Consider the following 18,634-nt stretch of genomic DNA (forward strand, 5'->3'; position numbering starts at 1 on the left):
ATAGTACTAGGACTTACCCATCGCAGGTTCACCTTACGGGACTTTATAGTACTAGGACTTACCCATTTATAGTACTAGGACTTACCCATCGCAGGTTCACCTTACGGGACTTTACTTTACCCATAGTTCACTAGGGACTTTATAGTACTAGGACTTACCCATCGCAGGTTCACCTTACGGGACTTTATAGTACTAGGACTTACCCATCGCAGGTTCACCTTACGGGACTTTATAGTACTAGGACTTACCCATCGCAGGTTCACCTTACGGGACTTTATAGTACTAGGACTTACCCATCGCAGGTTCACCTTACGGGACTTTATAGTACTAGGACTTACCCATCGCAGGTTCACCTTACGGGACTTTATAGTACTAGGACTTCCCACCTTCACCTTACGGGACTTTATAGTACTAGGACTTACCCATCGCAGGTTCACCTTACGGGACTTTATAGTACTAGGACTTACCCATCGCAGGTTCACCTTACGGGACTTTATAGTACTAGGACTTACCCATCGCAGGTTCACCTTACGGGACTTTATAGTACTAGGACTTACCCATCGCAGGTTCACCTTACGGGACTTTATAGTACTAGGACTTACCCATCGCAGGTTCACCTTACGGGACTTTATAGTACTAGGACTTACCCATCGCAGGTTCACCTTACGGGACTTTATAGTTCACTAGGGACTTTACCTTACCCATCGCAGGTTCACCTTACGGGACTTTATAGTACTAGGACTTACCCATCGCAGGTTCACCTTACGGGACTTTATAGTACTAGGACTTACCCATCGCAGGTTCACCTTACGGGACTTTATAGTACCCATAGGGGACTTTATAGTACTTTACCCATCGCAGGTTCACCTTACGGGACTTTATAGTACTAGGACTTACCCATCGCAGGTTCACCTTACGGGACTTTATAGTACTAGGACTTACCCATCGCAGGTTCACCTTACGGGACTTTATAGTACTAGGACTTACCCATCGCAGGTTCACCTTACGGGACTTTATAGTACTAGGACTTACCCATCGCAGGTTCACCTTACGGGACTTTATAGTACTAGGACTTACCCATCGCAGGTTCACCTTACGGGACTACCCCATCGCAGGTTCACAGGTTCACCTTCACCTTACGGGACTTTATAGTACTAGGACTTACCCATCGCAGGTTCACCTTACGGGACTTTATAGTACTAGGACTTACCCATCGCATTCACCTTACGGGACAGGTTCACCACCTTACGGGACTTTATAGTACTAGGACTTACCCATCGCAGGTTCACCTTACTTTATAGGGACTTTATAGTACTAGGACTTTATAGTACTACTTACCCATCGCAGGTTCACCTTACGGGACTTTATAGTACTAGGACTTACCCATCGCAGGTTCACCTTACGGGACTTTATAGTACTAGGACTTACCCATCGCAGGTTCACCTTACGGGACTTTATAGTACTAGGACTTACCCATCGCAGGTTCACCTTACGGGACTTTATAGTACTAGGACTTACCCATCGCAGGTTCACCTTACGGGACTTTATAGTACTAGGACTTACCCATCGCAGGTTCACCTTACGGGACTTTATAGTACTAGGACTTACCCATCGCAGGTTCACCTTACGGGACTTTATAGTACTAGGACTTACCCATCGCAGGTTCACCTTACGGGACTTTATAGTACTAGGACTTACCCATCGCAGGTTCACCTTACGGGACTTTATAGTACTAGGACTTACCCATCGCAGGTTCACCTTACGGGACTTTATAGTACTAGGACTTACCCATCGCAGGTTCACCTTACGGGACTTTATAGTACTAGGACTTACCCATCGCAGGTTCACCTTACGGGACTTTATAGTACTAGGACTTACCCATCGCAGGTTCACCTTACGGGACTTTATAGTACTAGGACTTACCCATCGGGTTCACCTTACTTTATAGTACTAGGACTTACCCATCGCAGGTTCACCTTACGGGACTTTATAGTACTAGGACTTACCCATCGCAACCTTACGGGACTTTATAGTACTAGGACTTACCCATCGCAGGTTCACCTTACGGGACTTTATAGTACTAGGACTTACCCATCGCAGGTTCACCTTACGGGACTTTATAGTACTAGGACTTACCCATCGCAGGTTCACCTTACGGGACTTTATAGTACTAGGACTTACCCATCGCAGGTTCACCTTACGGGACTTTATAGTACTAGGACTTACCCATCGCAGGTTCACCTTACGGGACTTTATAGTACTAGGACTTACCCATCGCAGGTTCACCTTACGGGACTTTATAGTACTAGGACTTACCCATCGCAGGTTCACCTTACGGGACTTTATAGTAGGTAAAGGGTAAGTCCTAGGACTTTATAGTACTAGTAGGACTTACCCTACAGGTACCAGCCTGTATGAGTTTACTTTCCGGGCCTTACCATTTACTATAAAGCTATGACTAGTCGTTACACAATGGGCCTATAGAATTAAACTTTGGCTCTTCGTATCCCATAATTAGTTCAGCCAACGATTCTCATCTCTCCAAGATGTCAAAATGAGTGGAAACAGATATAGGAAATAACCTACATTGTTTGTTGCCAGCTCTGCTCCACTGATCTGGAGTCTTTGGTTTGACTATAATTTGTGGTGAACTCCTGGCTGGCTCGCCATCTGTTAGGTTCTTTATATTTCAGAGTAAATAACTCACGGACACTAGAGAAGCTTTAACCAAGTTTAATTCTTCCCAAAGGTTCTGTACAGCTGTAATTTCATACAGCAAAACATTTCTCACCATCACAGTTATACACATCCCACTTAAGACACTCCTCCTTCTCTCCAATCCTCACGTCTTATGGTTCAACAGGAAAATGGTAACAGGATACCAAACCCTTATTACTCCCTCGTTGGAGACTGCCTGTTACGCAAATGCAGTAAGCCAAGGTAAGTTGCTAGCAAGCATTAAACTTATCCTATAAAAAAACAATCAGTCATAATCACTAGTTAACTACACATGGTTGATGATATTACTAGATATTATCTAGTGTGTCCTGCGTTGCATATAATCAGACTGAGAATACAAGTATCTAAGTACCTGAATGAGAGGAGGTAGGCAGGCGCATAAACATTCATTCAAACAGCGCACCCGTGCGTTTTGCCAGCAGCTCTCCGTTGTGCATCAAGCATTGTGCTGTTTATGACATCAAGCCGATCAACACCCGAGATGAGGCTGGTGTAACCGACGTGAAATGGCTGACTAGTTAGCGATCGCTACTCGCTCTGAGCCTTGGGGTGGTTGTTTCCCTTGCTCTGCATGGGTAACGCTGCTTCGATGTGGTGGCTGTTGTCGTTGTGTTGCTGCTTCGAGCCCAGGTAGGAGTGAGGAGTGGGACGGAAGCTATACTGTTACACTGGCAATACTAAAGTGACTATAAGAACATCCAATAGTCAACGGTTAATTAAATACAAATGGTATAGAGGAAATAGTCCTATAATTCCTATAATAACTACAACCTAAAACTTCTTACCTGGGAATATTGAAGACTCATGTTAAAAGAAACCACCAGCTTTCATATGTTCTCATGTTCTGAGCAAGGAACTTAACTGTTAGCTTTCTTGCATGGCACATATTGCACTTTTACTTTCTTCTCCAACACTTTGTTTTTGCATTATTTAAACCAAATTGAACATGTTTCATTATTGACTTGAGGCTAAATTGATTTTATTGATGTATTATATTAAGTTAAAATAAGTGTTCATTCGGTATTGTTGTAATTGTCATTATTACAAATACATTTAAAAAATAAAATTAAAAAAATCGTCCGATGTAATCGGTATCGGCCTTGTTGGAGCTCCAATAATCTGTATCGGTGTTGGAAAAATCATAATCGGTCGACCTCTAATTATTACCTCTGGCTAGGTTAACGTTAACAGTCAGAGCTGCTTTTTAAAATCTACATTGCCAAGCATCTAGAGGCAGATTTAATTTGATATTTGTTGACAAGGAGGTGGTGAAACAGGATGAGCTTATATTCCAATTTCCCCCAGAGGGCTGCAGATCTCTTCCAATTGCTATTTTTTAAAATTTTTCCCTGGTAGACTGCGGCTCTGGCATGCAGAAGTACCTGGTGAGACTGCTGACCTATTTACCGGGGACCACCATCGCCAAAGTGCCCTGCTCTCCACAGATCCTGTATGAAGCTGGCAAAATGGCCGCCAAGATTGACACAGTCCTGCAGGAAGTATGATTATCTTCAATTAGTCTGCCTGAGGTGCGTTCAAGTAGGCTAATGTTTGCAAATGTTGCTATTTTAAAGTGCATACAGTTCGGTTGGCAACCACTTTAACTTGAAGAGGGTAAGACATAACACCTCAATTAAATGATGTCCCGTGACGTCAAAATGTTTTCACTGTTTGCAATGTCTGGCCTTATAGTTTGTGCAACATTGTACCCTATATAGACCTATGTGGCTGTTGCTGTGGTGAGAGAGAGAGAAAAGCGCTCCTGTAGTCCAGTGTGTAGCCCAAACAATTTGGTCGGGAATTTACGGCCAATCTGTCAGTGAAAAGCATGCAGACAAAACAAGCCTTTTGAAATATTTCAACTACAATCGTGGGCTAACACAGGTTGGAAAGCAAATGGCTTCTGCTGAAAAGAGAAGACTCTAATCTGTCAACTGTAGGATACAACATATATTGTATCAACTTCCAAATAGGCCTATAACGCGAACAGTATTGTTTTACAAAGTTAAACAAGAGAGAGGCTTTGGGTATGAGAGCGAGGGCATCGCTGGTGAGTGAGCTGTGCATAAGTGGGTGAGTCAGTAAAACTGGAAAGCTTTTTTGGGACTAATTGTCTCTGCGTACTGTACAATATGTCTCTCCACAGACCTAGGCCTAGGTTATTGATGGATTCAAGACAAGGTTGTTTTTTTATTGATCTGTTTGTCAGTAGCCTGTCATTTCGATCATTTGTGCAGTGTTTTTAAAAAAATAAAAAGATTCTGCCCATTCTTCTCCACTCATGTAAAATGATGCATGAAATGTTTTTATATAAAACCACATTTTTTCCCAGACCCTAGGCTACTAAAATTGTTCCCCGTATGTGCAACTTCTGTAAGCGCGACGGTACGAATGCATGTAATGATAAATACATAAATTAATAAATAATAAAGATATGCCTGTAATGATAAATAAATAATAATAAGAATAAAGATATGCATGTAAATGCTTTATTATAAAAGTAACAAAATAATCTGATCGACAGTAGTTAACTCAGTTCCCGGTTGATGAGTCTGTTTTCATAGATGGAGCATCCTCAACTCCATGTACTACAGAGGGAGAAGTTCATCTGGAGTCTGTCCAACGTCCCTCTGCTGGAGCCGTACCTCCATCTAATGGACGGTGATCCTGTACAGCAGGTGGTCAAGTCAGTCATCCAACTATACAAGACTTGTGTTCAGCCCAAACTCGGCTCCTTCCGCAAGTGTGAGTCTCTCCCTTTACCAGCTGTTCTGTCAGAGCTCTCTCTTTTGATAGACCTGGTTCAAATGGAAGAAAACGGACTGGAACAGCGTGGACTAGTTCATCAAGAGGCACAGTTTTTGTTTTCCATTGCATGCCACAATAAATATGACCTTAATTTTAACAAAGTAACCAGTCTGTTGTAATGATTGACAGGTCAGGTACTGATGCAGGTGGAGAATGTAATGGTTTATAACTGAGCGGTGAAATCAAACCTGGGGTCAAATAGTATTGGTTTTCTTTCAGACTTTCACTGGGCATTATTGAGTTTTACTCAATAAGTGCAATGGAACCAATGAAATAGGCCAGCAAAGTACAAACCACGCCCATTTGGTCCTCTAGGTAGACTCACGCAAACGCTCAAAACATTTGAACGATTTGAATTACTATTTGAGCAAACGACTGGTACTATTGCGCGTGCATATTTGATATGTCAAGTAAACGTGCATTTGTCTCTTATGTAGGCATCAACCATGGTGACTTCAATGACCACAACATCTTGGTGCAACCAGACGATTCAACCACCTACAAAATCTCTGGCATCCTGGACTTTGGGGACATGAGCAGCGGCTACTACGTGTTCGAGCTGGCTATCACCATCATGTACATGATGATCGAGAACCCCACACCTCTGGATGTGGCAAGAGACGTGCTAGCCGGCTGGGAGAGTGTTATTCCCCTCAACGAAGCTGAGAGGGACGCACTCTACCTGCTGGTGCTCTGTCGCTTCTGCCAGTCCCTGGTTGTTGCCCGCCACACTGTGGTGCAGCACCCGGATAACAAAGATTACCTCATGACCACCACCAAGACGGGCATCAGCCATCTTTGCCGACTTTGGGAACTGGGCAAGGAGGTGGTGGAGAGGAGGTGGTTTCAGAATGCCGCCCAGTATCCTGGCAAAGAGTGTCCCAATGGTCTTCAAGCCCAAGAGGTTTAAGGGAAATAGTCTCTCTTGAAGGATATTTCAGGGACCACTTTCTTTTCATAGGCTGTGTCCTGATTTATTTTCCCTTCAGCCAGTGCTTTCACCAATCCAATGATTTTGAATCCATGTGGAGTCTGCAGCTGCACCTTTAAGTATTAAAAGGTACACTCAGCAATATGAAATCATTATAAAGTGTGGCGTGCCTCAAGCTAATAGTTGGTTGTCATCCTGTTCTGCATGATAATTTCATATTGCTGAGTCTACCCTTTTAGCAGACCGACCATCTGATAAAAGGTAAACTCATTTAAACGTAATAACTGGATTCCATCAGTCTGGCAGTGTGACCTGAGGAAAATCTGACCCAAATCCTGTTCTAAAACGGTTTTGAATCTTGGTCAGTCTCAGATTTGTCTGAACCCATCCAGTTGAGAGAAGTATATATTTGATTTCCTCTGCTCTGTGATAACTCTGTTTTACATACATTAAGTCATCTCTTAACACTCCCCAAAGCTTTGATTTACGAATTTACACCCCCCCTTCTGCACGGAATTTGTGCTCTTTTCAAAACGGCATGTTGACATTGTCATACTGTGGATACTGTCTGTTGGGACGAAGGCCATATGATTATTCAAATGAGTAGGTCGGATGATTTGAGGTGCTTATATGCATAGCAACAAGTTACTCTGAATCAGCTGTTTGCAGTGTCCACAATCCACACTATGTCCTGTCAATTTTCATCATTCCATTTTTAGGGCTCACTTCAATTAGTGTAACTCACTTTACAAAATAAGCAATTCAGCAGCTATGACCTACATTTAACTGAAGTGCCTGTGTAAGGAGTCATTGATGTACCATGATCGTTTGTTAAAATCATATTTTGTAAGATTCATCTAATTCCGTTGCATAATAAACTTACAAATCTGTGAAATTAAGAAACTTTCAAAGTATTTATTTTATGAAACTGGATATATCAATCAATGAAGCAGTGGGGATATACAGGCATGTCTGAAATTATTGGCACCCTTGATAAAGATGAGCAAAAACATACAAATACTGAACGAATATTACATGGTAAAAAAAATTGTACTTTTTTTTTTTTTACTAATACAATTGCTCAGAGAAACAGATTTAGTTAAAACAAAAATCTAGGGGTAAAAATTATTGGCACCCATGTTTTCAATACTTTTTCAATAAATCAAGTCTAATTTTAATTGTCACAGGCACCAAATACAATCTCACCTTTCAGTGAAATGCTTACTTACAAGCGCTAAACCAACAATGCAGTTAAGTAAAAAAATATATATATATTAACAATGCAAATAGTCTGGGAAGCTGTTCAAGAGTCTTATAGCTTGGGGGTAGAAGCTGTTAAGAAGCCTTTTGGACCTCGACTTGGCACGCCGGTACCACTTGCCGTGCGGTAGCAGAGAGAACAGTCTAACTAGCGTGGCTGATCACGTTGAGGGAGAGGTTGTTGTCCTGGCATCACACGGTCAGGTCTCTGACCTCCCTCCCTATAGGCTGTCTCATTGTCAGTTATTAGGCCTACCACTGTTGTCGTCAGCAAACGTATTGATGGTGTTGGGAGTCGTGCCTGGACGTGCAGACATGAGTGAACAGGGAGTACAGGAGGGGACTGAGCACACACCCCTGAGGGGCCCCCATGTTGAGGATCAGCGTGGCGGATATGTTGTGACCTACCCTTACCACCTGGGGACGGCCCGTCAGGACGTCCAGGATCCAGTTGCAGAGGGAGGTGTTTAGTCCCAGGGTCCTTAGCTTAGTGATGAGCTTTGATGGCATTATGGTGTTGATCTGTAGTCAATGAATAGCATTCTCATTTGTGTTCCTTTTGTCCAGGTGTGTAAGGGCAGTGTGGAGTGCAATAGAGATTGCATCATCTGTACATCTGTTGACGTGGTATGCAAATTGGAGTGGGCCTAGGGTTTCTGGGATAATGGTGTTGATGTGAGCCATGATCAGCCTTTCAAAGCATTTCATGGCTTGAGATGTGAGTGCTACGGATCGGTAGTCATTTAGGCAGGTTATCTTAGTGTTCTTGGGCACAGGGACTATGGTGGTCTGCTTGAAACATGTTGGTATTACAGACAGGGAGAGGTTGAAAATGTCAGTGAAGACACTTGCCAGTTGGTCAGCACATGCTCGGAGTACATGTTCTGGTAATCTGTCTGGCCCTGCGAATGTTGACCTTTTTTAAAGGTCTTACTCACATTGACTGTTGAGTGCGTGATCACACAGTCGTCCGGAACAGTTGATGCTCTCATGCATGTTTCAGTGTTTGCATCAAAGCGAGCATAGAAGTAGTTAAGCTCGCCTGAGCATATAAGTAGTTTGTCTGGTAGGCTCGTGTCACTGTCACTAGTCCTGTATTGATGCTTTGCCTGTTTGATTGTTCGTCGGAGGGCATAGCGGGATTTCTTATAAGCTTCCGGGTAACACTTTGCACGTGTTTTGGAAACACATCAATAACTTTCAGGGTTGATGTTTCCTTGAGTGGATGGACGGGGGCCACACGGGGAACACAGTTATAAATCATTTGCACACTGCAAATTGGCCGCAAGAATCCCAAACAGGTATAGTATTTGACAAAAACAGAATCTTGATTAGGCTACGTTGGGATATGACTCTTTATTTATGCGTGGGAATACTTGGGAAAAGATTTCCTAAATCCTGGTGATTTTACAGAATTTGATGTCCAACAACAAGAATTAATAAACAAATAAAATGGTGTGTGTGTGTGTGTGTGTGTGGGTCACAAATTCTAGGTATATCATCTTTTGCATCAATCACTGAACATGACAGTTGATGTGTGTTGATACCTGTACGATTAGCCCATTGCTGTATTACATGACTTTTTGTCAATCTCTACTATTCAACACAATATTGACAACATGCTTTTCCCGGAAGAACCAAGACCAACAGTAGCAGTAGCCTACGATGAAGTGTGATGTACCATCTCTTGGGCTAATCGCATCTAAGAACCATTTTGTCTTTCATGGTCACGCTATCGATCGAGCATTCTATTATTTCTAAACAACGGGTATATCTATCGTTCTTCCTGTGTTTCTTCTCAAATAGCCTTCAATCAATGAACAACACGTATAGATAAAGGCGTTAGAAGTAAATTCATCGGGGTATTATATTGAATCGATCATGCTTTACATGTCACATCTTGAATATATGATTGTGCTCACCACAATACGATTCTGGGAACGTGCAAAATGGACTAGTAAAACCACTCCCATTCAATCTCTATTGATACTACTGGTGGCTGCTTTTGAATTCTGACATGGGAGATTAATAAACTCATCCTGATGGTTGAAACGTTACTTCCGTTCAGGAATTTAGGGACCAACTCCCTCCGTGCACATTTTTACCCGGCGTCAAGCAATCGATCCACATTTTATACAGACTGTGGTAACTGCCCTGAGATGGTCTAGATTTGACAATCCAATGAGCCACAAATGCAAGCAAGATTACACACAATCACAAAATGGTGTTGGTAATTGTGTCTTCCTTGGTTATCTTGTTACAGTATATATTACACACATATATACACACAGTGCCTTGCGAAAGTATTTGGCCCCCTTGAACTTTGCGACCTTTTGCCACATTTCAGGCTTCAAACATAAAGATGTAAAACTGTATTTTTTTTGTGAAGAATCAACAACAAGTGGGACACAATCATGAAGTGGAATGACATTTATTGGATATTTCAAACTTTTTTAACAAATCAAAAATTGAAAAATTGGGCGTGCAAAATTATTCAGCCCCCTTAAGTTAATACTTTGTAGTATGGGGTATGGGGTATGTCTCTATCAGTTTTGCACAACGAGAGACTGAAATGTTTTCCCATTCCTCCTTGCAAAACAGCTCGAGCTCAGTGAGGTTGGATGGAGAGCATTTGTGAACAGCAGTTCAGTTCTTTCCACAGATTCTCGATTGGATTCAGGTCTGGACTTTGACCTGGCCATTCTAACGCCTGGATATGTTTATTTTTGAACCATTCCATTGTAGATTTTGCTTTATGTTTTGGATTATTGTCTTGTTGGAAGACAAATCTCCGTCCCAGTCTCAGGTCTTTTGCAGACCCCATCAGGTTTTCATCCAGAATGGTCCTGTATTTGGCTCCATCCATCTTCCCATCAATTTTAACCATCTTCCCTGTCCCTGCTGAAGAAAAGCAGGGCCAAAACCATGATGCTGCCACCACCATGTTTGACAGTGGGGATGGTGTGTTCAGGGTGATGAGCTGTGTTTCTTTTACGCCAAACATAACGTTTTGCATTGTTGCCAAAAAGTTCCATTTTGGTTTCATCTGACCAGAGCACCTTCTTCCACATGTTTGGTGTGTCTCCCAGGTGGCTTGTGGCAAACTTTAAACAACACTTTTTATGGATATCTTTAAGAAATGGCTTTCTTCTTGCCACTCTTCCATAAAGGCCAGATTTGTGCAATATACGACTGATTGTTGTCCTATGGACAGTCTCCCACCTCAGCTGTAGATCTCTGCAGTTCATCCAGTTAGATTACTCGTTGGTTATTACTGCATTGTCGGAACTAGAAGCACAAGCATTTCGCTACACTCGCATTAACATCTGCTAACCATGTGACAAATAAATTTGATTTGATATTACTGCACACAGAGTGAGTCCATGCAACCGATGTAACTTGTTAAGCACATGTTTACTCCTGAACTTATTTAGGCTTGCCATAACAAAAAGGGGTTGAATACTTGACTCAAGAAATTTCAACTTTTCATTTTTAATTCATTTGTAAATTAATTTCACTTTTCCATTATGGGGGAATATGTGTGTAGTGGGGGAAACAAAACTATATGTAATAAAATTCAGGCTGTAACAACAAAATGTGTAAAAAAAATAAAATAAAACATATTCAAGGGGTATGAATACTTTCTGAAGGCAGTGTACATGTCAACTAACTGAACTGCAATCAAAGCAAGAGAGAAAATTTGATGTCGTAGTTGCATTTAATTTATCTTTTAAGTACACCAAAAAAAAATCACTATTATACCCTTGAACTACTTGTGCGGGGAAACTGACACACAGTCCTACTTTGACACCGCTAAGTGCTCCAAATGTGCAGTGTTGATACTCTCTTTACTTTAATACGCTACATGAAAGTTCATTTCCTCTAATATGTATTTCTATGTGTGTGTATAAAAACCTTTTAGCCTAGGCAAAGGCTTCACATTTTACAGTACAGTTAAAACCTACCCTCTGCCTATTCCCATGGTGTGATATTAGTGCCACCCAAAAAAATGTATCGGGATTTAATTTCCGATAGCACTAACATCGCTCCATATATTCCCATTCACAGATGGGCAAGTGTTTTTTTCCATCAGTCATAATTGCTGTCCAAAAACAACCATAAAAGGTCCGTCTTTATCATTTAACATCCAAGCAAGCTTCAGCCCAACTGAAATAATATTCATTAAAATGTAATTAACAATTGTTACAATATTACATAAAAGATACCCCATTAAATATTTATACAATTCATTTACAAAAATCCACACGCAGATGAAATCCCAAACACAATCCTCCAACAACATATGATACAACTATCTTATACTTCAAGAACGCCATGTATGTCCAAGTTTGAGATCTTTGATAAGTGGCATAAGTACTACCAACAACAATTTATGTCAAGATTATTTTAATCCTAAAACATTTACAAGCTGTTATTAAATAAGAACATGTCAAGATAAAGCTTTAGAAATGAAAAGACCTCATTTCTTGCATCCATCTTGAAGCTGAAAATGTACACCGCACATTCAAAAATTCAAAAACTTTTACCCAAGGCACCATATGATTCACATAATGTGGTTTGAATGGACTAAAAATAAGGCATTGTGCATCCGTCAGAACAGCTAACTAAAAACTGGACGATATGAAAACAACAGGAGGGACTGTGGTGTGCTTTAAGCGTAGTGTGGACTATGATGTATTTGATGAGTATATTATTTTCAACAGGACTATAGAGGTGTCGCCGTATCATTACAGTCAAATGAAGGTGGTTTTGTATAGCTCTACTGTTAGCAAGAGGCACAGATGCTAAGGAATAAATGACACAGCTTTACTATACATGTAGCACACACCTCTAAGAGCCTTGCGGAGGGGCATAGGGGCAGGTATGTCCACAGATGTGGACTGTGTGTTGTGCTCGTTGTGGTGGCCAGTGTTCCCAGTAACACCAGATTTAAGAGCTGTGGATTCCAGTGTTCCCAGTGCCAGCCAGCAGTGTCATGGACACTGGGCCCAGAGTTTGACTGTCCTGTCTGCGGAGGAGGACAGGAAGGAGAGGTCGTGCGTGTGCCACCTACATTGGATGACCTTGTCACTGTGCTCCGCCGCCACCGTCAGAGGAAGCTGCTTCGTCAGGTCACCTGGTGATTCATTAACACACACACACACACACACACACACACACACACACAACCATGAGGCACGTGACCCACACTAACTGTAGGGCTGCATAACCATTCTTTACTCATCTCCTGAAGTGTGCACTAACACATGCCCCATCATCTATTTGAAAGCCTTCACCTGGGGAGTTTGCACCCTTGTCAAATCCATGAGAATGAGTGGGAAAGTGCACACACTTCAGTGCACACTTAAGAGCCATGTAGAGACTGGGGGGCAGTCAGAATGATGATGATGTCAACATCTGACTACATGAGCAAAGCAGTCAAGACGAAAAAAGAAAACTACAAGTAAATCAAACAAAGGTCTTCACAATAGAGAAAGCTGTTGTGTTACACAGTATATAAAGCACTTGTGTGTGCGCGAGCGGACCAGACGGTACCTTGTTGGGTTTGTGTGTGCGCGAGCGGACCAGGTGGTACCTTGCTGGGTTTGTGTGTGCGCGAGCGGACCAGGCGGTACCTTGCTGGGTTTGTGTGTGCACGAGCTGACCAGACGGTACCTTGTTGGGTTTGTGTGTGCGTGAGCGGACCAGGCGGTACCTTGTTGGGTTTGTGTGCGTGAGTGGACCAGGCGGTACCTTGTTGGGTTTGTGTGTGCACGCAGACCAGGCAATACCTTGTTGTGTGCGCGCGGCCCAGGCGGTACCTTGTTGGGTTTGTGTGCGTGAGCGGACCAGGCGGTACCTTGTTGGGTTTGTGTGTGCGCGAGCGGACCAGGCGGTACCTTGCTGGGTTTGTGTGTGCACGAGCTGACCAGACGGTACCTTGTTGGGTTTGTGTGTGCGTGAGCGGACCAGGCGGTACCTTGTTGGGTTTGTGTGCGTGAGTGGACCAGGCGGTACCTTGTTGGGTTTGTGTGTGCACGCAGACCAGGCAATACCTTGTTGTGTGCGCGCGGCCCAGGCGGTACCTTGTTGGGTTTGTGTGCGTGAGCGGACCAGGCGGTACCTTGTTGGGTTTGTGTGCGTGAGCGGACCAGGCGGTACCTTGTTGGGTTTGTGTGTGCGCGAGCGGACCAGGCGGTACCTTGCTGGGTTTGTGTGTGCACGAGCTGACCAGACGGTACCTTGTTGGGTTTGTGTGTGCGTGAGCGGACCAGGCGGTACCTTGTTGGGTTTGTGTGCGTGAGTGGACCAGGCGGTACCTTGTTGGGTTTGTGTGCGTGAGCGGACCAGGCGGTACCTTGTTGGGTTTGTGTGTGCGCGAGCGGACCAGGCGGTACCTTGTTGAGTTTGTGTGCGCGTGAGCGGACCAGGCGGTACCTTGCAGGTCAGTGATGATGACTTTGTTGTCGTAGGAACCAGTGAGCAGATAGTGTGCCCCGGGAGAGAAACGGACAGAGCGCAGGTCGCTGGTGTGTGGGCGGTACGTCTGCACCATCCGGCCTCCTCTGATGTCATAGAGCATGCAGCTGCAGTCCTCTTGTCCCGTTGCCAAGAGACGAGCGCTGGGGTCAACAGCTACCGAGGCCACTGCACTGCCTGAGAACAAACAACAAGGGTCTGTCCAGTAGGGCACGACGTAGCAAAACACTTTGCAACAGGAAACACAAATGTATGTTCTTATTGGACAAGTTCTGTTATAAGCTCAACATCGACACCCTATTGAACTCAACCCATTTGTAACATCTAAGGCTAAGGTGAATGTTAGTCCACTGACAACACTATCAGTGCCCCCTTGTGGGTAAACTGTATCATTACACAGACATATTTTCCAGCCTTCGGCTCAGTCTTGCCCAGGTAGATGAAGAAGACTGGGCAGAAACAGAGTTTTAAAATGGATGCTTATCACCATGTCATCTCCAACTCTTATCCAGTCGGAGCAGTTGCCTGGTGTGCCAGTCATATTGACAGGGACTAGCAGAATGCTTACCAGAGCCATGCAGGGCTGTCCCCACCACCCTCACACAGCTGGGGACTCTCAGGTCCCAGAAGCGGACAGTCTTATCCTGGGAGCCCGTGGCAATCATCCAGCCACCCCACGTGTACAGAGACAGGATGTGGCCTGGGAGAAGGACACATGGATGCAGTATAAACGTCATATTGTTAATGAATTACCGTCATGTGTTTTGAAGGACTCTGTTGCTGTATATGACAAAACTGAAATGCTGAATTGTTTCAATGAGCACTTTGTATCATCTGGTAGGCTGTTTGATTCAGTGTCCTCTGTCTCTGTACAACCCTGTGTGGATGAACCAGTGAGAGCTGGTCAAACTTTTAGCTTTTTGCCATTCTCAGTGCAGGTGGTACATAAAGCCCTGAAATCCTTAGATCAGAGAAAGCCTGCAGGTCCTGATCTTTTGGATCCCTGCTTTTTAAATCTGGCAGCTGATTTCATAGCTGAACCACTTACATCTCTGTTCAATCTAACCCTGGAATGTAATGAAATTCCAAAGTTCTGGAAATCAGCATTTGTCCTACCACTTTTAAAAAGGGGGAGATCAAACTCTTAAATAATTAATCAAAGCTGTCACCCCTGGTGAAAATACTTGAAACCCTTGTAAGTGAACAGCTAAAATAGTTTATTTACTAACTCTATTTTATCAATGTACCAATCGGGCTTTAGGAAGAAGCATAGCAAAATTACAGCAGCCATGAAGGTTTTAAATATCACTGAAGCCCTTGACAAAAAACAGCACTGTGTCTCACTTTTTTATTGATTTCTCTAAGGCTTTTGATACAGTTAATCATGCTATATACTAAGGAAGAGATTGTCGAGTGTAGGTCTTTCGGAGCATGCAGTTGCATGGTTTGCTAACTATCCGTCTGATAGAACTCAGTGTACTCAATTTGATGGGCTTACAGTGAGGCAAAAAAGTATTTAGTCAGCCACCAATTGTGCAAGTTCTCCCACTTAAAAGATGAGAGGCCTGTAATTTTCATCATAGGTACACTTCAACTATGAGAGACAAAATGAAAAAAGAAATCCAGAAAATCGCATTGTAGGATTTTTAATTTATTTATTTGCAAATTATGGTGGAAAATAAGTATTTGGTCAATAACAAAAGTTTCTCAATACTTTGTTATATACCCTTTGTTGGCAATGACAGAGGTCAAACATTTTCTGTCAGTCTTCACAAGGTTTTCACACATTGTTGCTGGTATTTTGGCCCATTCCTCCATGCAGATCTCCTCTAGAGCAGTGATGTTTTGGGGCTGTTGCTGGGCAACACGGACTTTCAACTCCCTCCAAAGATTCTTTATGGGTTTGAGATCTGGAGACTGGCTAGGCCACTCCAGGACCTTGAAATTATTCTTACGAAGTCACTCCTTCGTTGCCCGGGCGGTGTGTTTGGGATCATTGTCATGCTGAAAGACCCAGCCATGTTTCATCTTCAATGCCCTTGCTGATGGAAGGAGGTTTTCACTCAAAATCTCACGATACATGGCCCCATCCATTCTTTCCTTTACACGGATTAGTCGTCCTGGTCCCTTTGCAGAAAAACAGCCCCAAAGCATGATGTTTCCACCCCCATGATTCACAGTAGGTATGGTGTTCTTTGGATGCAACTCAGCATTCTTTATCCTCCAAACACGACGAGTTGAGTTTTTACCAAAAAGTTATATTTTGGTTTCATCTGACCATATGACATTCTCCCAATCTTCTTCTGGATCATCCAAATGCTCTCTAGCAAACTTCAGACGGTCCTGGACATGTACTGGCTTAAGCAGGGAGACACGTCTGGCACTGCAGGATTTGAGTCCCTGGCGGCGTAGTGTGTTACTGATGGTAGGCTCTTACTTTGGTCCCAGCTCTCTGCAGGTCATTCACTAGGTCCCCCCGTGTGGTTCTGGGATTTTTGCTCACCGTTCTTGTGATCATTTTGACCCCACGGTGTGAGATCTTGCGTGGAGCCCCAGATCGAGGGAGATTATCAGTGGTCTTGTATGTCTTCAATTTCCTAATATTTGCTCCCACAGTTGATTTCTTCAAACCAAGCTGCTTACCTATTGCAGATTCAGTCTTCCCAGCCTGGTGCAGGTCTACAATTTTGTTTCTGGTGTCCTTTGACAGCTCTTTGTTCTTGGCAATAGTGGAGTTTGGAGTGTGACTGTTTGAGGTTGTGGACAGGTGTCTTTTATACTGATAACGAGTTCAAACAGGTGCCATTAATACAGGTAACGAGTGGAGGACAGAGGAGCCTCTTAAAGAAGAAGTTACAGGTCTGTGAGAGCCAGAAATCTTGCTTGTTTGTAGGTGACCAAATACTTATTTTCCACCATCATTTGCAAATAAATTAATTAAAAATCCTACAATGTGATTTTCTGGATTTTTTTTCTTCTCATTTTGTCTGTCATAGTTGAAGTGTACCTATGATGAAAATTACACCTTTTTAAGTGGGAGAACTTGCACAATTGGTGGCTGACTAAATACTTTTTGCCCCACTGTATGTCTGTTAAATTGTCTGTCTTGAATGGTGTGCCCCAAGGCTCTGTACTTGGTCCTCTCTTATTCACGATTTATATAAATGATTTAGACAAAACGTTCAAAATACACAACTTCATTTTTATGCTGATGATACTGTTATTTACTGTTGTGCCTCGTCTCTTACAAAAGCTTTCCAGAACATGCAAACTGCTTTTTTTACTGTTCAACATACCTTGTGTCAATTGAAGCTTATCCTCAATACTGACAAAACTAAATGTTGTAAATTGTTGAAGCTGAAATTGGGATTTTATTTTAGGAATAAGGCCTGTTTTTCTTTTGAAGCCAGAAGGAGGCTCGTAATCAGCTACATTTATGCCTTTACTAGACTATGGGGATATTTTATATATGAATGCTTCCGCTCAGTGTGAGATCAATTGACACTCTTTACCATGGCACTTTGAGATTTATTTTAAACTGCAAAACCCTTACGCACCACTGCACTTTGTATATCAGGGTTGGCTGGCCTTCTCTCGTCACTCGTAGGCTCAGGCACTGGTATACTTTTATTTACAAAGCCATTTTGGGTTTATTACCTTTTTATTTGTGCATTTTTATTGTTCAGAAATGTGGTGGGTACTTTCTTCGTTCGCTGGACTTTATATCCTCCTAACTGTTCCAAATGTGCCAACTGAATTTGGTAAAAGGGCTTTTATGTACTCTGTGCCATCGTCTTGGAACGCCTTACAAAATACTTTTAAACTGGAAGAACTTGTCCCGATTGGTGTTTTTAAATCACTGATGAAGGATCTTGAGGCTGATTCCCTGACCTGTAAATGTTTTTAATTTGCTGTTTTATACTCTTGTGAATTCAATGGTTTTTACTCGATTACTTGTAGTTTTTCATGTTGTCTGTCTGTAATTTGTTTGTAATGACTTGGTGCTGCCTATCTTAGCCAGGGCGCTCTTGAAAAATAGATTTTAATCTCAATGAGCCCTTCCTGGTTAACTAAAGGTTACCGTAATTGCTGGACTATTAAGCGCACCTGAATATAAACCGCACCCACTGAATTATTAAAAAAATATGTATTTTGTACATAAATAAGCCGCAGGTGCCTACCGGTACATTGAAACAAATTAACTTCACACTGGCCTTTAAACTAAACACGGCTTGTAACAAAAATAAATATTCTTTAACGAAACACGGCTAGTAACAAAAATTCAAACAGTAGCCTACCAAGAAAGTCATTGGTCACCATCTTCCTCCTCCTGTGCACTGAAACCACTGAAGTCATCTCCTTCGGTGTCAGAGTTGAATAGCCTCAGAATTGCTTCATCCGATGTTGGATCGTTTT

The 18,634-nt window shown here is 42.7% G+C and overlaps 2 protein-coding genes across 3 annotated transcripts in view; one reads left to right on the forward strand and one right to left on the reverse strand.

Annotated features, from left to right (window-relative positions):
• Positions 1-7,381, forward strand: part of hykk.2 (hydroxylysine kinase, tandem duplicate 2) — a 30,719-nt gene extending 23,338 nt beyond the window's left edge. Inside the window, exons 3-5 of the mRNA XM_035799211.2 lie at positions 4,096-4,238; positions 5,304-5,484; positions 5,985-7,381. Coding sequence (XP_035655104.1) covers positions 4,096-4,238; positions 5,304-5,484; positions 5,985-6,457 — 797 coding nt within the window. The 3' untranslated portion in view covers positions 6,458-7,381. The remainder of the gene's footprint in view (positions 1-4,095; positions 4,239-5,303; positions 5,485-5,984) is intronic.
• A 4,056-nt stretch (positions 7,382-11,437) lies between these two features.
• The window catches only part of LOC118400697 (WD repeat-containing protein 47-like), a 39,255-nt gene continuing 32,058 nt past the window's right edge, over positions 11,438-18,634 (reverse strand). For both annotated transcript variants that reach the window (XM_052475431.1, XM_052475430.1), the window contains 3 exons: positions 14,787-14,918; positions 14,177-14,395; positions 11,438-12,875 (listed from right to left, as the gene is read on the reverse strand). In XM_052475431.1, the coding sequence (XP_052331391.1) occupies positions 12,733-12,875; positions 14,177-14,395; positions 14,787-14,918 (494 nt within the window). In that variant the 3' untranslated portion in view covers positions 11,438-12,732. The remainder of the gene's footprint in view (positions 12,876-14,176; positions 14,396-14,786; positions 14,919-18,634) is intronic.

Source organism: Oncorhynchus keta, chromosome 22 (genome assembly GCF_023373465.1).
Source record: "Oncorhynchus keta strain PuntledgeMale-10-30-2019 chromosome 22, Oket_V2, whole genome shotgun sequence".
Lineage (NCBI taxonomy): Eukaryota > Metazoa > Chordata > Actinopteri > Salmoniformes > Salmonidae > Oncorhynchus > Oncorhynchus keta.